The sequence below is a fragment of the Bos taurus genome, chromosome 27 (genome assembly GCF_002263795.3).
Source record: "Bos taurus isolate L1 Dominette 01449 registration number 42190680 breed Hereford chromosome 27, ARS-UCD2.0, whole genome shotgun sequence".
In the NCBI taxonomy this organism is placed as follows: Eukaryota; Metazoa; Chordata; class Mammalia; order Artiodactyla; family Bovidae; genus Bos; species Bos taurus.
Genome location: NC_037354.1, coordinates 40,206,755 through 40,225,631, shown reverse-complemented (window position 1 = coordinate 40,225,631; position 18,877 = coordinate 40,206,755). Strand labels below are relative to the sequence as shown.

General features: G+C 53.2%; 1 protein-coding gene across 6 annotated transcripts in view; it reads left to right on the top strand.

The window, feature by feature from the left end:
• RARB (retinoic acid receptor beta) overlaps positions 1-18,877 on the top strand; it is a 595,561-nt gene that overhangs the window by 566,634 nt on the left and 10,050 nt on the right. For all 6 annotated transcript variants that reach the window (XM_059882386.1, XM_059882389.1, XM_024986389.2 and 3 more), the window contains 2 exons: positions 1,650-1,810; positions 7,536-7,712. In XM_059882386.1, coding sequence (XP_059738369.1) covers positions 1,650-1,810; positions 7,536-7,712 — 338 coding nt within the window. The remainder of the gene's footprint in view (positions 1-1,649; positions 1,811-7,535; positions 7,713-18,877) is intronic.

The following is an 18,877-nucleotide window of genomic DNA, read 5'->3' as shown; positions in this document are numbered from 1 at the left end:
AACTTGGTCAGGTTTATTCCTAAGGGTTTGTTTTTTTGGGGGGGAGGGGGATGCAATTTTAAAACAAATTGGTTTTTTACTTTTGCACTCTCCCTGCTTTAAACCACACTCTCCTCCCCTGTGTCTGCCACCTGTGGGAGTGGTCTGGGCACACAGTCTGCCTTCCTGTGAGGATTAGATACCCCAATTGTCTTCACTTCCTTGTCCTAGACCTGGAAACGTTCTGAGCCAAAGAACAGTGACATTTCAGAGTCCTGGAAAAGAAAATCGCTTGGAGAAGTTTTTTCAAATGTGTTTATTTTGTTAGGAACAAGCAGATAGAGAAGAAGGGACTTACCAGCTGCGTAGTCATGGGCACATACCTTAGACTCACTGAGGCTCTGTTTCCTCATCTGTAAAATGGGTTTAAAATTGCCTACCTGGCCAGGGGATCAAGTGGCATACTGTGGACACAGCTCCCAGTAGGATCTGAAGGCACTCAGAAGTACTCCCCCGACTCCAGGCATGAGGTGCTTTTACAGATCTGAGGTTTTCAGTACCACCACACTCCCCCCCCCCGCTTTTCCCTATCTCCCCACCGCCCTTCCAATTTCTTTCTTTCCACCTTTTCTCCTCTCCCTATGCTGGTGCCTTGCTTTCACTCTGCCCTCAGCTCCCAGGCAGCTTTGGGGTCCTCACAGTGTAGACCCCAACCTGGGAAGCTGCTGGCTGTCAGATCCCCTGGGGGTTTTCAAGGAGGTCCAGGCTGAATCCTCTTAGGAGGGATCAGATTATGCCCTGGGTCGTTTGCAGCACAGACTCCCAGGCCAGGGTGGTGGCAGATCCAGCAGGTGGTGTCCAGCCTGGCACCCCTGGGTCCCTCAGCAGCATGGGGGGAGTTGCATGGTCTGGTTTCCGCTGTCTGCCTCCCTGGGTCCCAGTTTTCTTCCCCAGGAGACCCTCGCCAGAGCTCTGAGTGGCCCTCGGCTCTGAGCCGTCAGAGAGGCTGTGCTGTAGGGGTACCACCCAGAGCAGAGGCCAAGGCTGTGCTGCATGAGGTCCGCTGCCAGACAAGGCGAGGGGACAAGGGCTGCAGGGCAGGTAAGGGATGAATGAACGGACAGCTTCCCAGGCCGAGGGCTCCTGACACATGCATTATTACTTTTAAAAACGTCACAGAAAGGACTGTGATTAACACAGAAAGTTAACGAAGCAGAAACACACGACGGGACAAAAACCCCATATCCCATCCTCTTGAAGATGAATCTCTTCGAAACTGCCAGTTAATTCAGAAAACTGAAAAGCAAAAAAGTGAACCGAAAGGCCTAGCTAGGAATCCCTGGCTCCATTCCGGGATGTGTGTCCCAAGCAAGAGGGGTTTTCTTGGCGCGCCCCTCGGGCCACCCCCTCCCGAACTGGGGGGAACATGCCCGGAAAGTCTTCGAGGAACCAGTGCACACGGGAGGTTCCGTCCAAACAAACAGGCCCCCCTTGTGGGTGAGCTGAGCTCTCCTCAGGAACCGGCGCGCCGCTGTCCGCCGGCCGCCGCCTGTTTACCGGGGACGCTGTGCTGTGCCGACCGCCTTCCCCGGCCCCACACCGGGCACCACGCGGCGGCACAGCCCGGCCTCTGGTGACCCCGCTCTGTCTGTCTGCTCTCTCGTCCGCAGCGGTCAGGAATGACAGAAACAAGAAGAAGAAGGAGCCTTCGAAGCAGGAGTGCACGGAGAGCTACGAGATGACGGCAGAGCTGGACGACCTCACCGAGAAGATCCGCAAGGCTCACCAGGAAACCTTCCCCTCGCTCTGCCAGCTGGGCAAGTACACCACGGTGAGAGGCCCCGCCCACCCCGCGCCGCCACGCACGCACAGACGCACGCACGCACAGACGCACGCACGCACAGACTCCCGCATATGCTCATACACGCATGTGCCCTCGCCCTGCCGCGCAGGCGCACTAGCACGGACGCGCAGACACATGCGCCCACGGGCCGACCCTGGGCTGGAGGGACCCGGCTTGGTAAGGGGGCTCTTCACCACCCAGTCCAGTCTAGGGGTTTCAGCTGTGGATGCGTCAAGTAGGTGCTTCCTCCCTTACAGTCATGATGCACAGGTGGGACCTGTGCGCGGCTCCGGCACCAGGTGACCGAGACGAGGCTCCTGCTCATGGGGACCTTCCCCCGGGTGGAGGGGTCGAGGGGAGCCAAGGAGGAGTCGGGCGTCTCAGCAGACAGCGGCGTGAAGTGCAGGGCTCTCCAGCTGGGAGAGGCCGCCCAGGCGAGCGAGGCCTCCGAAGGACGAGGGTGGAGGGTCCCTGGGAAAGCAAAGGGGGGCTGCCCCGAGGGACCCTCCGCTGCCCCTCCCCCACCCCGTGCATTGACCTCGCTGGGCCAGAAACAAGAGAGAGGGGAGGCGGGGAGACTGGGCAGGGGGCCTGTGTTGGCTGGTCTGGATGTGCGGGGGGAGATGGCTTCAGGTATTTGGATATTTTCAAACTGATGCTTGCACGTGTCGTGTTCACTGACGTGTAAATGTATTTCTAGTGAGTAGAAGGTAATAAGCCCTCAAAAACGAGTGAGTGTAACTAGAAAGTCGTTCTGGGCTCTTAAGTTCACGTTGCCTACCTAAGATGTGGGTTCTTTTGTAAAAACTCCAAATGTTGTAGAGTTTTGCTGGTTCAATGACTGATGCTCTAGAAAAAGAATTGCATGAAAGGTTACAGAGATAAGAGGCGATAACGGAGCCAGAAAAAGAGTGAGTGAGGCGCCCGCAGGCTGTGTGGTCAGTGGCACCAGCTTCTGAAGAGCTGGCCCTGGACTTGGACGCAGGTCCCCTGGCGGACCTGCCGACAAGAGGAACCGAGAGCCTGCTTCCCCCGCGGCTAGCTCACAGAGCACCTGGTGGCCCTTGAAGTGCAGGTTCTCGTTCAGCAGGTGTGGCTCCCAGGTGCCGCTGGGCTGCAGACCACACTCCTGAGTAGCAGAGGCCACAAATGCACTTCGAGTAGCGAGACCCAGCATGACGTTCTGGGCCCGGCGCCCCATGCCGTGGCGTCAGGGAGAAGAGATGCTGGCCCGTCTGGGAAGGGACTGACCTGGCCTGGCCTTCTGCTGACCTAGTAAACAAGTCCCCTTGAGCTCAGGGTACCATCCGGCCCAGAACACATGCAGGATGGGCGGCGTTGGGAGGTTTGAGGTCAGCCCTGGAGGGGAAGCAGGGCCAGAGACCTGGGTGATTCTCTGAACCGGGAACCAGGTGTGTACGGTTTAAATCCTGCTTAACCACCAGGCAGCAGTGTGACTGTGTGCTCGGTACTTGGCTTCCCTCAGCCTGGATTTTGGGTTTCAGTCTGTAAGCAGTGGAGAGAAGTCCGTAATTTGTGATTAGGGATCTTTATTACTGTTATCATCATCGTTGTTATAGCTGATACTCAGCATTTACTCTGTGCCAAGGGCCATACTGAGTCTCTGCCTTGTGAATTCTTTGATTCCTTCCAAGGCCTCCTTGAGGCCGGCACAAGGGCCCGGTGTCTCAGAGGAGTAAGTCTCTTTCCCCACGTCGCATAGATACCAAGTGGCCTTACACACGGGCAGTCTGACTCCAAGGCAGCTCTTTTAACCCCAGACAGTACCCTGCACCTCAGGAGGGTAGGTGACCAGGCAGGATGGAGGCAGGAGCCCTTGGCCGTCTCTGTAGGAAGAGGGGCTGTTATCCTTAAATCAGACCTTTCGCTCCAGAAGACAGAGTAAAAGAGAACAGTCAGAGCAGGGAGAGCTTCCTGGAGGTGGAAGCTTTTGAGCCAGGTCAAGCGGTGAGAGACAGTTGAGGGGTCCCTTGTGTACAGTCGGGGCCCCGGCCCTCTTCTGCTGGCAGGGCTGTCTTAGGGTGGCCTCGTCCGTCTTGCAGACCCTGACTCACCTGACCATCAGGTAAAGTGGCGGCACTCTGGCCTGGAGGGCAAGGCACACACAAGTACGGATGGCAGTTGCCCTTCTAGAGCACGTGGCCTGGGACCAGACCTCACCGCAGGACGGTCCTGTCTGTGGTTGGCGCACCAGGACTTGGGTGGGCCTCTCTGGGCCCTTCCCCACCTCCCTCCTGGGGAGCCTCTCCTTTGGGATGCTCTTTGGGCCTGAGGTCTGATCCACCTGCTTCCAGGCCGGGGGGTGCTGCTGCCCTGCTCTGTGCGGGCCCAGCCCACCCGCCATCACAGTGGCTCACACGGCAGGCCCACCACCCGCCTCAAGGCTTTGTGCGGCTGCGGGGTGAGTGTGGTACACACGGGGGGTTGGAGAGGGGGTGATGGACACTCCTGGGAGCAACTCCCGCCCGATGGCAGAGAATGACCAGCCCGCCCAGCTCCCCAGCAGGGTGAAGCCCCCTCCCACAGCCCTCCCCTCCCCCATGCTGCCTGGAATTTCTGCTCAAAGGAGCTGCTTGTGTTCGATTCCTAGTCTCAGGGTCTGCTCTCGGCCCCAGACAGGGCTTCCCCGAGAGCCTCCAGCACCCCTTTTTGTGCCTCTTTGGATCCAGCAGGGAATGTGGCTGTTAAGTCCCATCTCCAGGGGGCAGCCCTAACCTCGGGGTGGCCTGATCCCTTGCCGAAGCCGCCCCAGAGCACAGGATCTAGTTCCGTTTTTACTGTAAGTGACTTCCAGGCTTTTCTGGACGTAGGTGCAGGAGTAAATAACAGCAGGCATGATGCATTCTTTGCAGCTTCTTGGTTCTGAGATGAGGTCTTTCTATAAAGAACTTTCCTACAGGCAGCAGCTCCCACTGCGAGGGGACTTCGTGCACCTTCGCCAAGCTGGCACCCCTGTCAGACGCCTGTGGCAGAAGTGGGCGGAGAGGAATTAACAGGGCAGCTAGCTGCCCATCTCCAGATCCCTGAAAAAGTGGCTCCTTCTCTTCCCTAACTCAGGAAGATTTGGGACCCTAGTCAGGGCCCAGGAGGCTATGGGAGGGAAGTGCAAGAAGCTGGCCCCCACTCTCCACGCCCAGGCCTGGGCTGGTGCTGCATTCCTTGGGGAGACTTCTGACCCCTCCCCCAAAACAAAGCGAGGAGGAAGTCCTTGTGGGGGCAGAGCAGTGGATGACCCGCCCTCCGAAGAGGAAACAGCCCAGCACCAGGATGTTTGCTCTGCTTCCTTACTGAGCATCGCCATGGCATCCAGGTCTTAGGGTCTCTGAGGCCCAGGTTCAAGCCTTTCCCGGGTTGCTTGGGAGCTCTGTGACCTTGGAGCCCTGCTGGAGCCCAGCCGCTTGGCTGTGTTTTGGGACTTAGAGTGGGGGCTGCCTCGTAGGGCTGCCGAGGAGGTTAAAGGAGGGACGCGTTCGTGACTTTGCAGCGCAGAGACGAGGTGCGCAGGGCTCCCCATCCAGACCTGTGTGGCTTTCTCACTGTGTGTGGCCTCCGCCGGACAGAGGTGATCTCCAGTTGTTCCTGGCTTTTCCCTCCTCGCAGGCCCCAGGAGTGCAGGGGCCTTCCAGGCCTCGGGGGTGTGGGGAGGGGAGCAGTGTGGCTCCGTGAGAAGACCTTAGTCCACTCGGAGAAGGAGCGCGGGCCGCAGAGCACCCCGGGTGTCCAGGAGGAGCAGCGGCCACACTCCATCCGGCAGCTGGTGCCCCAAGGCCATGCCCTGCCCTCCAGCAGGGCCCTTGATTGCTGAGACCACCAGGCCGGCCAGAGGGGTGCCTCCAGGCTCCTGTCCCAGCCCAGGCATCTTAGAAGGGGGTCTGGGAGCACCCCTGAAACATCGCCTTCAGGGAGATCTTGCCCCATCTCCCTTGCTTCTCGCCAGCCGTCCTAGGGGGCTCTCCCCCGCCCCCCAGAGTGGCGGGGCTGGCGGAAGCGCCCAGGTCTGAGGACCACACAGCATGTGCGTTGGGGTCTCTGTGCCCCGTCCTCCTACGGACGGACGTGCCGGCTGCTTGTTCACTGAGTCTCTGGACCGCAGGGAGCTACAGCGCGTCACGCCCTCACCATGGGGAGGCCTGGCATCTTCCAGTCTCCGGGGTTTCTAGTCAGGAGACAGGCTCCTGGAGACAAAGTCCAGGCTCGCTGGGCCTTAGCTCTGCAGGTGGGTGGCTATTTGCCCACCAGGGGAGAGCTCCTGAGAGTTAGAGGGAATTTGTCGTCCAGCGCTGGGAAGGGGCCTGGCTCCAGGGAAGCCCAGAGGAGGGCCCGCCCCCGTGTCACCCTCCCACGGCCAGACAGAGCGCCAAGCACGCCGAGGGACGGGCGCAGAGGCCCCCACTGCCCGTGTGCACTGTGTCCCCAGATCCGCAGGGACGGGGCGGTGAGCGGGACCGCGGCCTCCGCCTGCATCAGGCCTCTGAGCGCCCCTCACACACGGCTCCCTTGCAGCTCCAAACCATGCTTCACAAGCAGAGCCCTGTGTATAGACTCGGTGAGCTGAGGGGCCAGCACTCTGGGTTGGTGGTGTGTCCCAGGGCATCCGGGGCCCAAGCCCCAGCCTCGACCTTGCCTTTCCCTGCCTGCCAGGTCCCCCCAGCCAGCCTCATCCTCACTTCGGGAAGCTCCTCACCCAGTGATGCACTCAGATGTTTGAGCGCCCCTGCTGAGCGCCGGGCAGTGCGGCCCCTGGGGACAGGGCGGTGTGTCAGGGCTGAGGGCTGGGAGCGCAGGCCTGAAACGCAGGCAGCCCCTGCGGGGGTTGTCACAGAGCAGCTGGGTGAGCCCAGCTGTGCCCAGACTGGGGGGCGAGGGGTGCACCCCAGGGCAGTGCAGGCCAGCAGGAGGGGCGGCCTTGGGAGAGAGCCTGAGGCCGGGCCCCACTGTGCGTCTTCCCTGGGACAGAGGGATCTGGGGAAGGCAAGTCAGCTAGACAGCCTTGCAGGCCTCAGGGAAGACTTTGCCTTCTAGCCTGAGTGAGATGAGACATCTTTGAGCAGCACCGTGACTCGCTGTGACTTAGGCTTTAAAAGGATAACCACATTCCTTTGGTTAAAGAACGTGCTGTGAGGAGGCCAGGGTGGAGTGAGGAGGTCCAGGCAGGAGGTGATGGGGGCCGTGGGGCGTGACCCCTTCTCCAGGTCCTGACACCTCTCTGCGAGGGGAATGTGAAACTCTCACCCCTAGTGCATCTTAACCCATAACTCGACTTCAGGTAGACGTGTTCCTGTTGCAGGTGATAGAAACAAAACGCAAATCCACTTAGACTAAACAATAAAACCCTGGTGTGGTCAGGCGAGGCTGGATGCAGCGGCTCGGTGTCCCCAGGAAGGGCCCTCTGCCTGTGGTTGTCCTGGGTCAGGTGGAGCTGTTGGTTCATCAGATTACAAAGCGGTGCCGCTGCCGCCTCCCATCCCTTCATTCACTGGCTGGAGTATTTGCTAAAGAGAGCTTTTCCACTACTCGGTTATCATTTAAAAAAGATGAATCTAAGCTTTAAAAAGTCAACTACCAACAACCCCCCTGCCCCCAGCCCCAAGGCTCCCTGGTGAAGACTGAATCGTCCGCATGTTCTGAAGAAGCCGGGTTCAGCCCCCTGCCTTCCACAGCTAGCCTTGAACCCGTTTTCTCTCCCCCTTAGAATTCCAGCGCTGACCATCGAGTCCGGCTGGACCTGGGCCTCTGGGACAAATTCAGTGAGCTGGCCACCAAGTGCATTATTAAGATCGTGGAGTTTGCCAAACGCCTGCCAGGTTTCACCGGCCTGACCATCGCAGACCAGATCACCCTGCTGAAGGCCGCCTGCCTCGACATCCTGGTACGTGGGCTCCGCACCCGCTGTCGGGGTGAGTGGGGAGGAGGGGCTGGGGTGCCCAGGGGACCCCCAGGGGCTCTGGGTCCGCTGCCTGACCGCCACAGGCTCCCCCAGAGCTGGGCAGCACCACCTACTCCCCCTGGGGTGGGGGCCCCTCTGGGTGGCCTGGGAAAGGGCCCGCAGCCCCGCACTGTGGCTTCTGGGCCTTGGAGGTGTGCGGGCCTGTCATGCCCATCCTCTGCCCAGTGCTGGCCGGGCCAGCGCCCTTGGGCAGGGAAGCGGTGGAGGTGCGTGGTGTGCGGGGTCTCTGGAGGAAGTCGAATGCGGGGAGTGTGACATGAGCTTTCAAGGTGCTTTGAAAGCATCGATTTTTGTTTGTGTTACACCTTGGCTAGCTTCGGGTATAAACAGTTCTGCAAAGCAAATCCACTTACTGTAATTAGACACACCTGCACAGCCCTTCTCAGGAGGAGGAGGACTCAGTCCAATCGTGCAGGATGCACGAGTGTGTGTGTGACTCCTCGGGGAGCCGGATCTCTCCAAGAGTGGTAATGGTTACTCTGGAACCTGAGGCGGCCAGGGATCCTTTGAGTGTGTGTGATGTTTCTTATGAAATCAGAGGGTCTTGGATGACCCTAGAAACGTTCAGGACAATGAAACATCTGAGCTGGGCTGCCTGTCTCGCGCCCACGCCTGTACTTGGTAAAGCTCAGCTCTCCTGACCGGGTGGGTGGAGACCAGTGTCTTCCGGGCAGGGGGCCGGGGAGCTCCTGGTGCCTCCGAGGGCAGTGCGGGGTGAGGCTCCAGGGCACGAGCGGGGCGTTCTGGCGTGGACGCGAGGATGGAGCCCCGTGGGCCCCTGGGTCCCGGTGCTGGGGGCAGGTCTGGAGGACTGACCCCGGCGCTGAACGTGTCGGCCTGGGAGACCGTCAACCCCCCAGGCAGCCCGGGACTGGGGTCCTGACCCCGCGGGCCTGGCGCCTCCGGGCTTCGCTCTCCCGGCTTCCAGGCCTCCCTTTTGTCCAGGTGCCGCTCCCTCTGTCTGCCTGGGGGCCCACGCGTCAGCCCTTCTCCTTGGAGTCAGGAGGGATGGGAGCCACTTTCCATGGCCTATCCTGGCTTCAGTTTACCCATGTGTAGGGCAGGCATGAGGTCACCCGGGAGGGCCTTCACGGGGTCACGCAGTCCTGGGCAGAGCATGGACCGGCCTGGGGCTCGGCCAGCGGCGACGAGGCTGTGAGGCCTGCTGGCGGCTACAGGCTCTCGGCCGGACTCAGGCCGTCTTCCATCGCGCTCTCCTGGCCTCTCGGTTGCGGCGTGGTGTTGGGGTGTGGCAGGTGGAGGGTAAGCTCTAGCAGGGCCAAAGGAGACGGGCAGACGGGATGCTCACGGTCTGAGGCCACGCGTCGTCTGGCAGGGACCGCCCCCGTGATGCCCGGTGCCATTTGGGGCTCACGGGTCCGTCCAGGGAGGCGCGTTCCTGCGCGGGGTCTCGGTGGAGACGGGATCCCAGCCCACGAGGAGCAGCTCTGTGCACGGAGGCCTGGCTCCCTGTGAGAAAGGCCTCAGCCTGCTGGCCTTGAAGCGGTGAAGAGGGGTGAAGAGGATGGAACTCTGTGCTCTGTTGTTGCTCAGGCGCTGAGTCGTGTCCGACCCAGCGACTCCCTGGATGGCAGACCCCAGGCCCCTGTGTCCTCCACTGTCTCCTGGCGCCGTTCAAACTCTGTCCTTAGAGACTCCTCCGCGGTGAGGCTGTCGAGAGAACCGAGGGTCCTTGTCTGCAAACCCTTGGCTCAGTCCCCGCACTTAGTATGCGCCTTGCCTTTGGCCATCGAGCCCTCCTCACCAGCACCGTCGCCTGTAAGCCCAGTGTGTCTGTGAGCCACTCAGACGCATGTGTGCACAGACGTCCACACGCGTTGTCTCGAGCTGTGCTCCCACGACTGCATGGAGGCGGCCAGTCTGAGAGCTGCGATTATAAAGGAAGCTTGGTTTCAGACTTAGCGCTTAGTAACGTGAAATATTTCCTTTCTGATTCTTTAAGTTGATAACATGTTAAAACAGTATGTTGGGTCTCTTGGGTTAACTAAAACATATTATTAGATCTTTTAAAATATTTTATAATGGAGCATAGATGGTTGGATGGCATCACCAACTCAATGGACGTGAGTTCGAGCAACGACAGGAGACACTGAGGGCACAGGAGCCTGGGGTCTGCCGTCCGGGGGTCGCAGAGTCGGACACGACTTGGCGACTGAGCAACAGTAGTTGATTTGCAATGTTCTGTCGTTTCAGGCGCGCAGTGAGGTGATTCAGCTATACGTGTCTCTCTCCTCTTTTCCCAGATTTTTTCCACATAGGTTATTACAGAACTCTGAGTAGAGTTCCCTCTGCTACACACAAGGATCTGAGGAGATCCTTGTTGATTCTATACAGTAGTGTGCACATGTTCACACAAACTCCTCACTCATCGCTCTCCTCCGCTTCCCCCCATGGTAACTGTAAGGTTTTTTCCTCCGAAGTCTGTGAGTCTGGTTCTGTTCTGTAAATAAGTTGTTTGGTATCATAGTTTAGATTCCACTTTTAACTGATACCCTGTGACATTTTTCATTCTCTGACTTATTTCACTTAGTGTGATCATCTCTAGGTCCATCCATGTTCCTGCAAATGGCATTATTTTTTAAATGGCTGAATAGTATTCCATTGTATACATATGTACCACATCTTTATCCATTCACCTGTCAACGGATACAGGTTGCTCCCATGTCTTGGCTGTTACAGTGCTGCTTTGAGCATAAGGGTGCATGTATCTTTTCGAATTATGGTTTTCTCTGGATATACGCTCAGGAATGGGGCTGCTAGATCATATGGTAGGTCTGTTTTTAGTTTCTTAAGGACCTTCCACACTGTTCTCCAGGGTGGGTGCACCAGTTTACATTCCCACCAACAGTGGAGGAGGGTTCCCGTCTCTCTGCACCCTCTCCAGCATTTATTGTTTGTGGAATTTTTTGATGATAGCCATTCTGGTTGGTGTGAGGTGATGTTAATATCTCATTGTAGCTTTGCTTTGCGTTTTTCAATAATCAGCAGGTGTCAAGCATCATTCCACGTGCCTGCTCGCCATCTGTGCGTCTTCTTTGGAGAGATGTCTGTTCAGGTCTTCTGCCTGTTTGTTGAGTGGGTTGTTTGTTTTGAAGCTGTTAAGTATCGTGAACTGTTGCTAAATTCCAGGGACTGTTCCCTTGTCAGTCACATCATTTGCAGATATTTTCTCCCAGCCTGTGGGGTGTCTTTTCATTTTGTTTATTGTTTCTTTCACTGTGCAGAAGCTTTTGAGTAGGTGCTATTTGTTTATTTTCATTGTTATTTCCATTATTCTGGGAGATGGATCAAAAAAGATACTGTTGCAGTTTTATATCAGAGAGTGTTCTGTCTGTGTTTTTCTGTAGGAGATTTAAGTGTCTAGTCTCAGATTTAGGTCTTTAATCCGTTTTGAGCTTATTTTTGTGTGTAGTGTTAAAGAATGATCTGATTTCTTTTTTTTTTTTTTTTGTATGTAACTGTTCAGGTTTCTCTGCACCGTTTGTTGAAGAGGCTGTTTTTCCAACACTGTAGCCTTGTCTCCTTTGTCATCAGTGCATTGGTGACGGGGCGTGGTTTATTTCCGGGCTTTGTATTCTGTTCCATTCATCTTTATTTCTGTTTTGTGCCAGAAAATGCTGCTTTTGATGACTGTAGCTCTGTAGTGTAGTCTGAAAACAGGGGCCTGATTCTTCCTGCTCCATTTTTCTTTTTCAAGATTGCTTTGGCTTCTGGGTTTTGTGTGTTTCTGTACAGATTTTTAGGGATTTTTTTTTATTCTAGTTCTGTGAAAAATACTATTGGTAATTTCACAGGGATTGTGTTGAATCTGTGGATTGCCGTGACTAGTATGCTTCATTGTGACAGTTTTGATTCTTCCAGTCCAAGCATGTGGTATGTCTTTCCATCCGTGTATCATCATCACTTTTGTCCATCAGCGTCTTACAGGTATCGGGATATGGGTCTTTGGCCTCCTTAGATACTAGGTTTATTCCTAGGCGTTTTATTGTTTCTGTTGCAGGGCTAAATGGGATTGTTTCCCTAATTTCTCTTTCTGATCTTTCAGTATTAGTGTGCAAATACGCAAGAGATTTCTGTGTATCTCTGTTGTACATGCACCTCACTGCGTTTATCGATGAGCTCCAGGAGGTTTCTGGAAGCTGCCGTAGGATTTTTTGTGTATAGTGTCATGTCATCTGCAGATATTGAAAAATCCTTACATCTCTGATAAATCCCCGTTGACATGGTGTATGACCCTTTAAATGTATTGTTGGATTCGGTTCGCTGGTGTTTTGTTGAGGATTTTTGTATCTTGTGTTCATCAGGACTGTCAGCCTGTGCTTTTCCTTTCCTGTGACACCACACCTGGTTTTGGTATCAAGGTGATGGTGGCCTTGTGGAGCGAGTTGGGCAGTGTTCTGTCCTCTGAAACTTTGGGGAAGAGCTTCAGAAGGATAGGCATTAACTTTCCTCCTAATGTTTGGTAGAATTTGCCTGCGAAGCCATCTGGTCCTAGACTCTTGTTTGTTGGAAGTTGTTAAGTTTCAGCTTCAGGACGTCTGACTGATTGGTCTGTTCATATTTTCTCTCTCTTCCTACCTCGTTCCGTCTTCCTTTCTTCTTGGAGTTTGTCGGTTTCTTCTGGGTTGTCAGTCTTACCGGCATCTAGCTGCTTGTGATGATAATCTCTTACGAGTATTTCTCTGCACTGTACCTTCTCTTTTTTCATTTCTGATTTCATTTCTTCTTTTTTTTGGATGAATGTGGCTAAAGGTTTATCAGTTTTCTTTATTTTCTCAAAGAAATGGCTTTTTGGCTTCATTGACCTTTGCTGTTTTTTTGTTCATTTCTATTTTTTCTCTCTTGCTCTATGATTTTTTCAAACTTTGAGGTTTTGTTGTTGTTCTTTGTCTAACTGCTCTAGGTATAAGATTGGGTTGTTTGAGGGGGTTTTTGTTGGTTTCTTGAGGTACGTTTGTATTGCTGTAAACTTCCTCTTAGAACTGCTCTTGCTGCATCCCGGAGGTTTTCTGGGCTGTGATGTTTTCATTTTCACTCATCTCTAGGAATCTTTTGGTTTCCTCTTTGATTTCTTCAGCAATCCGTTGTGTGTTTAGTAACATTGTTTAGCCTCCAGGTTTCTGTGCATTTTACAGTTTTTTTCTTGTAGTTGATTTCTGATCTCATAGAGTTGTGGTCAGAGAAGATGCTTGATATGCTTTCAGTTTTCTTGAGTTTGCATAGGTTTGCTTTGTGACCCAGCGTGTGATCTGTTCTGGAGAATGTTCCTTGTACACTTGGGAAAAATGTGTGTTTGCTGATTCTGGATTAAATGCTCTATGAATATTGATTAAGTCCATCTAGTTTAATGTGTCATTTAAAGCCTGTGTTTCATTGTTGATTTTGGTGTTAGATGATCTGTCCGTTGATGAAGCTGGGGTGTTAAAGTCCCCACTATTACTGAGTTACTGTCGGTTTTCCCTTTTATGGCTCTTAGTATTTGCATAATATATTGACGTGCTCTTGTGGTGGATATATAGTTACAGTTATATTTTCTTGTTGATCCTTGTGATCATTATGCAGTATCTCTTTTTGTCTCTTATAAGTCTTTATCTTAAAGTCTATTTGTAGGATTTCCCTGGCAGTCCAGTGGTTAAGAATCCGCCTTGCAGTGCAGGGCACATGGGTTCGCTCCCTGGTTGGGGAACTAAGATCCCACGTGCTGCAGAGCACCTGAGCCTGCCGGCCGCAACTGCCGGGCCCGCGTGCCACAGCTGACGGCTGGGGCAGCCCAAGAAGCACATTTGAGAAAAGAAAGTCTGTTTGTCTGATAGAAGTGTTGCTCCTTGAGCTTTTTTTTGATTTCTGTTTGCATGGAGTACATTTCCCTATATTTGAGGTGGGTCTCTTGTAGATTAAATGCTCCAACCAAAAGACGTAGACTGGCTGAAATGGATCAAAAGGAAATCAGTCCTGAATATTCCCTGGAAGGACTGATGCTGAAACTGAAGCTCCAGTGCTTTGGCCACCTGATGCTAAGAGCTGACTCACTGGAAAAGACCCTGATGCTGGGAGGGATTGGGGGCAGGAGGAGAAGGGGACGACAGAGGATGAGATGGTTTGATGGCATCACTGACTCAATGGACCGGAGTTTGGGTGAACTCTGGGAGTTGGTGATGGACAGGGAGGCCTGGCATGCTGCGGTTCATGGGGTCGCAGAGTCGGACACGACTGAGCAACCGAGCTGAACGGCACTCAGTCTCTGCTGCTGTGTTCAGGCTTGCGAGGACCCTCTCTAGTGGCGGTGCACGGGCGTCTCTCACTGCCAAGCACGGGCTCTTGGGCAGGTGGGCTTCGGTCGCTGGCGCTCACCGGCATCAGCAGTTGTGGCTCGCAGGCTCCAGGGTGTGGACTCGGCAGTGTGGTGCATGGCTTAGTTGGCCCACAGCGTGTGGGATCTTCTGGAGCCAGCCTTGGCAGGCGGTTTTAACCACTCTACCTGCAGGGAGGCCCCTTCTCTTGATTGATGATTAGCATTGTGTTTGGATTCCCTTTTCTTTTTCGTGTATCTGTTGTAGATTTTTCTGTTTGCAATTACCACGAGTTTCTCTTTAAAAAAAAAGACAACTGAGTGTTCGGCTGCAGCAGGTTGGCTGCAGCACGGGGGCTGTGCGCTGTGCCCGCAGGCTCTCGTGTTCGGCTGCAGCAGGTTAGCTGCAGCACGGGGGCTGTGCGCTGTGCCCGCAGGCTCTCGTGTTCGGCTGCAGCAGGTTAGCTGCAGCACGGGGGCTGTGCGCCGCACCCGCGGGCTCTCTCCGTGTGGCCCACAGACTCGTGTGGTGTTTGGGCTCAGTACTTGTGGTGTGGGTGTTCAGTAGTTGCATCGCGGGGGCTTAGTGGCTCCACAGCGTATGAGATCTTGGTTCCCCTGTGCTGGGCTGAGTCAGTCATGGCCCCATGACTCAGTCTGCGACCCCATGGACTGTAGCCCACCAGGCTCCTCTGTCCATGGGATTCTGCAGGCCAGAACTCTGCGGGGGGTGGCCACCACCAGGGATCAGACTGCGTCCTCTGCCTTGCGAGATGGACTCCTAACCAGTGGCCCACCAGGGAAGCCTCACTGTGAGGGTTTGACATGGCATCTTCTGTATAAACAAGGTTTGTGTGTTTCTTGAGCTGCGGGCCCTTTCATTTCAAATGCGTCAGCAGTCTCTCGTGTCTGCTCCCCTGGTTCCCGGTGCCTGGTTTGATGTCATTTCGTGTGGGGGTGATTTCCTACCTTTACTGTCTGTTTGCTTTTACTGGTAAGCATTTCTGTTCATAATTTCCCTGTTTGTAGTTTTGGCCTTTTCTTTTCCACTTGGAGAAGTTCCCTTCATATTTGTTACAAAGCTGGTTTGGTAATGCGGAATTCTCTTAGCTTCTACTTGTCTGTGACTCTTGATTTTTCCCTTAGACGTGAATGAGCGCCTTGCTGGGTGGGTCATTCTTGGTTGTAGTTCTTCCCTTAACACTTTGAAAATGTTGGCCACGCCCCCTGGCCTGCAGAGTTTCTGTTGAGAAATCTACCATACCCTCAGGGAGTTCCTTTGTGTGTTACTGTTACTGTTCCTTTGTTGCTTTTAATATTTTTTCTTTGCCTTTGATTTTTGCTAATTTGATTACTGCGGGTCCCGACATGTTTCTCCTTGGGTTTATCCTGCCTGGGACGCTCTGTACTTTGTGGACTTGAGTATTTCTTTTCTCCTGTTAGGGATATTCTCGGCTGTCACATCTTAAGATAGTTTCTCGGGTCCATTCTCTCTTCTCCGTGCGAATGTTGGTGCCTTCAGTGTTGTTCCAGAGGTCTCTTTCTTCCTTCCCTTTTCCTTATTCTGCTCCACGGCAAGGATTTCCAGCATTCTGTGTTCCTTTTCCTTATTCTGCTCCACGGCAGGGATTTCCAGCATTCTGTGTTCCAGCTCACTTTATCTGGTCTTCCTCCTCGCTTATTCTGGTTTGATCCCCTCTAGTGTATTTTTCGCTCCAGGTATTGTTTATCTGCTTGTTTTCTCTCTATTTCTTCTGGGTGTTCGTTAAACACTTGTTGCACCTTTTCTGTATTCCCGCCATTCTTCTTCTGAACTCGTGGGTCATCTTCACTATCATTATTCTGAGAACTCGTGGGTCATCTTCACTATCATTATTCTGAGAACTCGTGGGTCATCTTCACTATCATTATTCTGAGTTCTTTTTATGGGAGGTTGCCTGTCACCGCTTCACCTAATCGTCATTCTGGGGTTCCAGCTCCTTCCTTCCTTTGGGAACATTCCTTTGATGTCTCATTTTGTCTTAGCTTTCTGTGACTGTCTTTTCTGTTCCACGGGCTGCAGAATTGTCATTCTTGCTTCTGTCGTCTGTTCCCTGGTGGCTGAGGCTAGGAGGCTTGTCCTGGCTCCCTGATGGGACTCCACTGGCAGGCAGAATTGGGTCTTATCCCTCTGGTGGGAAGGACTGTGCTCAGGGAGACCTGAAGCTTGTCTGCTGATAGAGCGGGCCGTGTTCCCGTGCCGTGTTGCTTGGCCTTAGGTGACCCAGCACGGGCTCCTACAGGATGTTTGATGGGGCTGATGGCGGCCTTCGGGGGCATCACACCAGTGGGCACTTCCCAGAGTTGCCGCTGCCGCTGCCTTTGTCTCCACAGTGAGCCTCAGACACGTGCCCTCCGCACCCGCCACAGCCTCTGCAGGAGATCTGCAGTGCCAGCCTCTCACCAGGCCACCGCTTTCCCCCCGGGGCCTGGGGTACACAGGTCCTCGTATGTGCCCTTCAGGAGTAGAGTCTCTGTCTCCCCCACTTGCGTGGAATTCCTGCAGTCACACCTGCTTTCCCTCAAAGCCGGATTCTCTGGGGGCCCCTCCTCCCATCGCCAGAGCCCCAGGCTGGGATGCCCGCGTGGGCTCGGGCCTCTCATGCCCAGGGGAGAGCTTCTCCAATGTGACTGTTTCCCAGTCTGTGCATTGCCCCCCCGGAGGATAAGGGGTTGGTTTTATTGTGCTTCCTGCCTCCTGCCCTTTCACTGTGGCTTCTTTGTCTTTGGGCATGGAGTATCTTTTTAATAGTTCCAGTGTGGTTTTTGCTTTTTGATGATGGTCATTTTTCATCAGTTGCGATTTTGGTGGTGGTGTGAGAAGGGAATGACTCAGGTCCTTATACTCTGCCATCTGGAGCGGATCTGTTTTTGTATGTCTTTTTCTTCCCTACCTCTTTGGTTCCTTCTTTTGTGATGTGATGACTGCCTTTCTTGTCATGTTTGGATCGCTTTTTCTTTTTTGTGTTTATCTATTGTACAGCTCTGGTTTGTGGTTACCGTGATGCTTTGCTACCGAAGTCTGTATGTAAGCAAGCTGTTTTCCGTTGCTGGTCTTCTAATTTCCGGTGCGTTTCCAGTGTCCTGCATTTGTTCCCTCCTCCTCTCACAGTTGCTGGTTTTGATGTCGTGTTCTGTGTGGGGGTGATTTCCTACCTGTGTGCTTGCCTTTGCCGGTGAGTTTTTCTGTTCATAATTTTCATGTTTCTAGTTGCAGTGTTTAATTTTCTGCTTAGAGAAGTTCCTTTAGCGTTTGTTACAAAGCTGGTTTTGCTTGTCTGCAGAGCTTTTCATTTCTCTGCCAAATCTGAATGAGAGTCTTGCTGGGTAGAGTATTTTGGTTGCAGCTTCTTGCTTTTTGTGACCTTAAATACCTCATCCACTCCCTTCTGGTCCACACAGTTTCTCCTTGAAGATAAACTGATAACCTTATGAGATTTCCTAGTATGTTACTTTATTGCTTTTCCCTTTTTGCTTTTAATATTTTCTCTTTTCGTTTTCTCAATTTGATTACCATGTGTCTTGGCATGTTCCTCCTTGAGTTTATCCTGCCTGAGGCGCTGCACTTCCTGGACTTGGGTGACTGTTTCCTTTCCAGCGTTATGAAATTTTTCAGCTATCACCTCTTCAGATATTTTCTCAGGTCTTTCCTCTCTCCTTGTGGGCCCCACATAATGAGAATGTTGGCAGATTTAGTGTTGTCCCAGGCCTCTTAGATTGTCCTCATCTCATTCCTTTTTCTTTATTCCATGGCAGTGATTTTGAACATTTAGTCTTCCAGTTTATTTATTCATTCTGCTCAGTTATTCTGCTGTTTATTCCTTCTAGTGTGTTTTATTTAATTGAAGGTTAATTGCTTTATAAAATTGTGTTGGTTTCTGCCAAACACCGACATGAATCAGCCACAGGTGTACATATGTCTCCTCCCCACCAAACCTCCCTGCCACATCCCTCCCCATCCCACCCTCTAGGTTGACACAGAGCCCCAGTTTGCGTTCCCTGAGGCATCCAGCACATCCCCGCTGGCTGGCTGTTCTACATGTGGTAAGTGTCCATGTTACTCTCTCCGTACATCCCACCCTCTCCTTCCTGCCCCCTACCGTGTCCGTAAGTCTCTTCTCTGTGTCTGTGTTTCCATTGCTGCGCTGCAGATAACTTCATCAGTATAAACTTTCTAGATTCCATGTATTTGCATTAGTATATGATACTTGTTTTTGTCTCTCTGACTGACTTCATTCTGTATAACTGACTTTTTCATCCACCTCCTCAGAACTGACTCAAATGCATTCCTTTTTAAGGCTGAGTAACATTTGATTGTATACACGTATCACAGCGTCTTCATCCGTTCACCTGTCGATGGACATCTGGGTTGTTTCCATGATCTTGGTATTGTAAATAGAGCTGCGGGGAACATTGGGGCACATGTGTCTTTTTCAGTTTTGGTTTCCTCAGGGTATATGCCTGGGAGTGGGATTGCTGGGTCATATGGTGGCTTTATTCTTAGTTTTTTTTAAGGAATCTCCATACCGTCTTCCATAGTGGCTGTATCAATTTACATTCCCACCAGCAGTGCAAGAGCATTCCCTTTCCTCCACACCCTCTTCAGCATTTATTGTTTGTAGACTTTTTGATGAGGGCCATTCTGACTGGTGTGAGGTGATAGCTCATTGTAGTTTTGATTTGCGTTTCTCTAAGAATGAGCGATGTTGAGCAACTTTTCGTGTTTGTTAGCCATCTG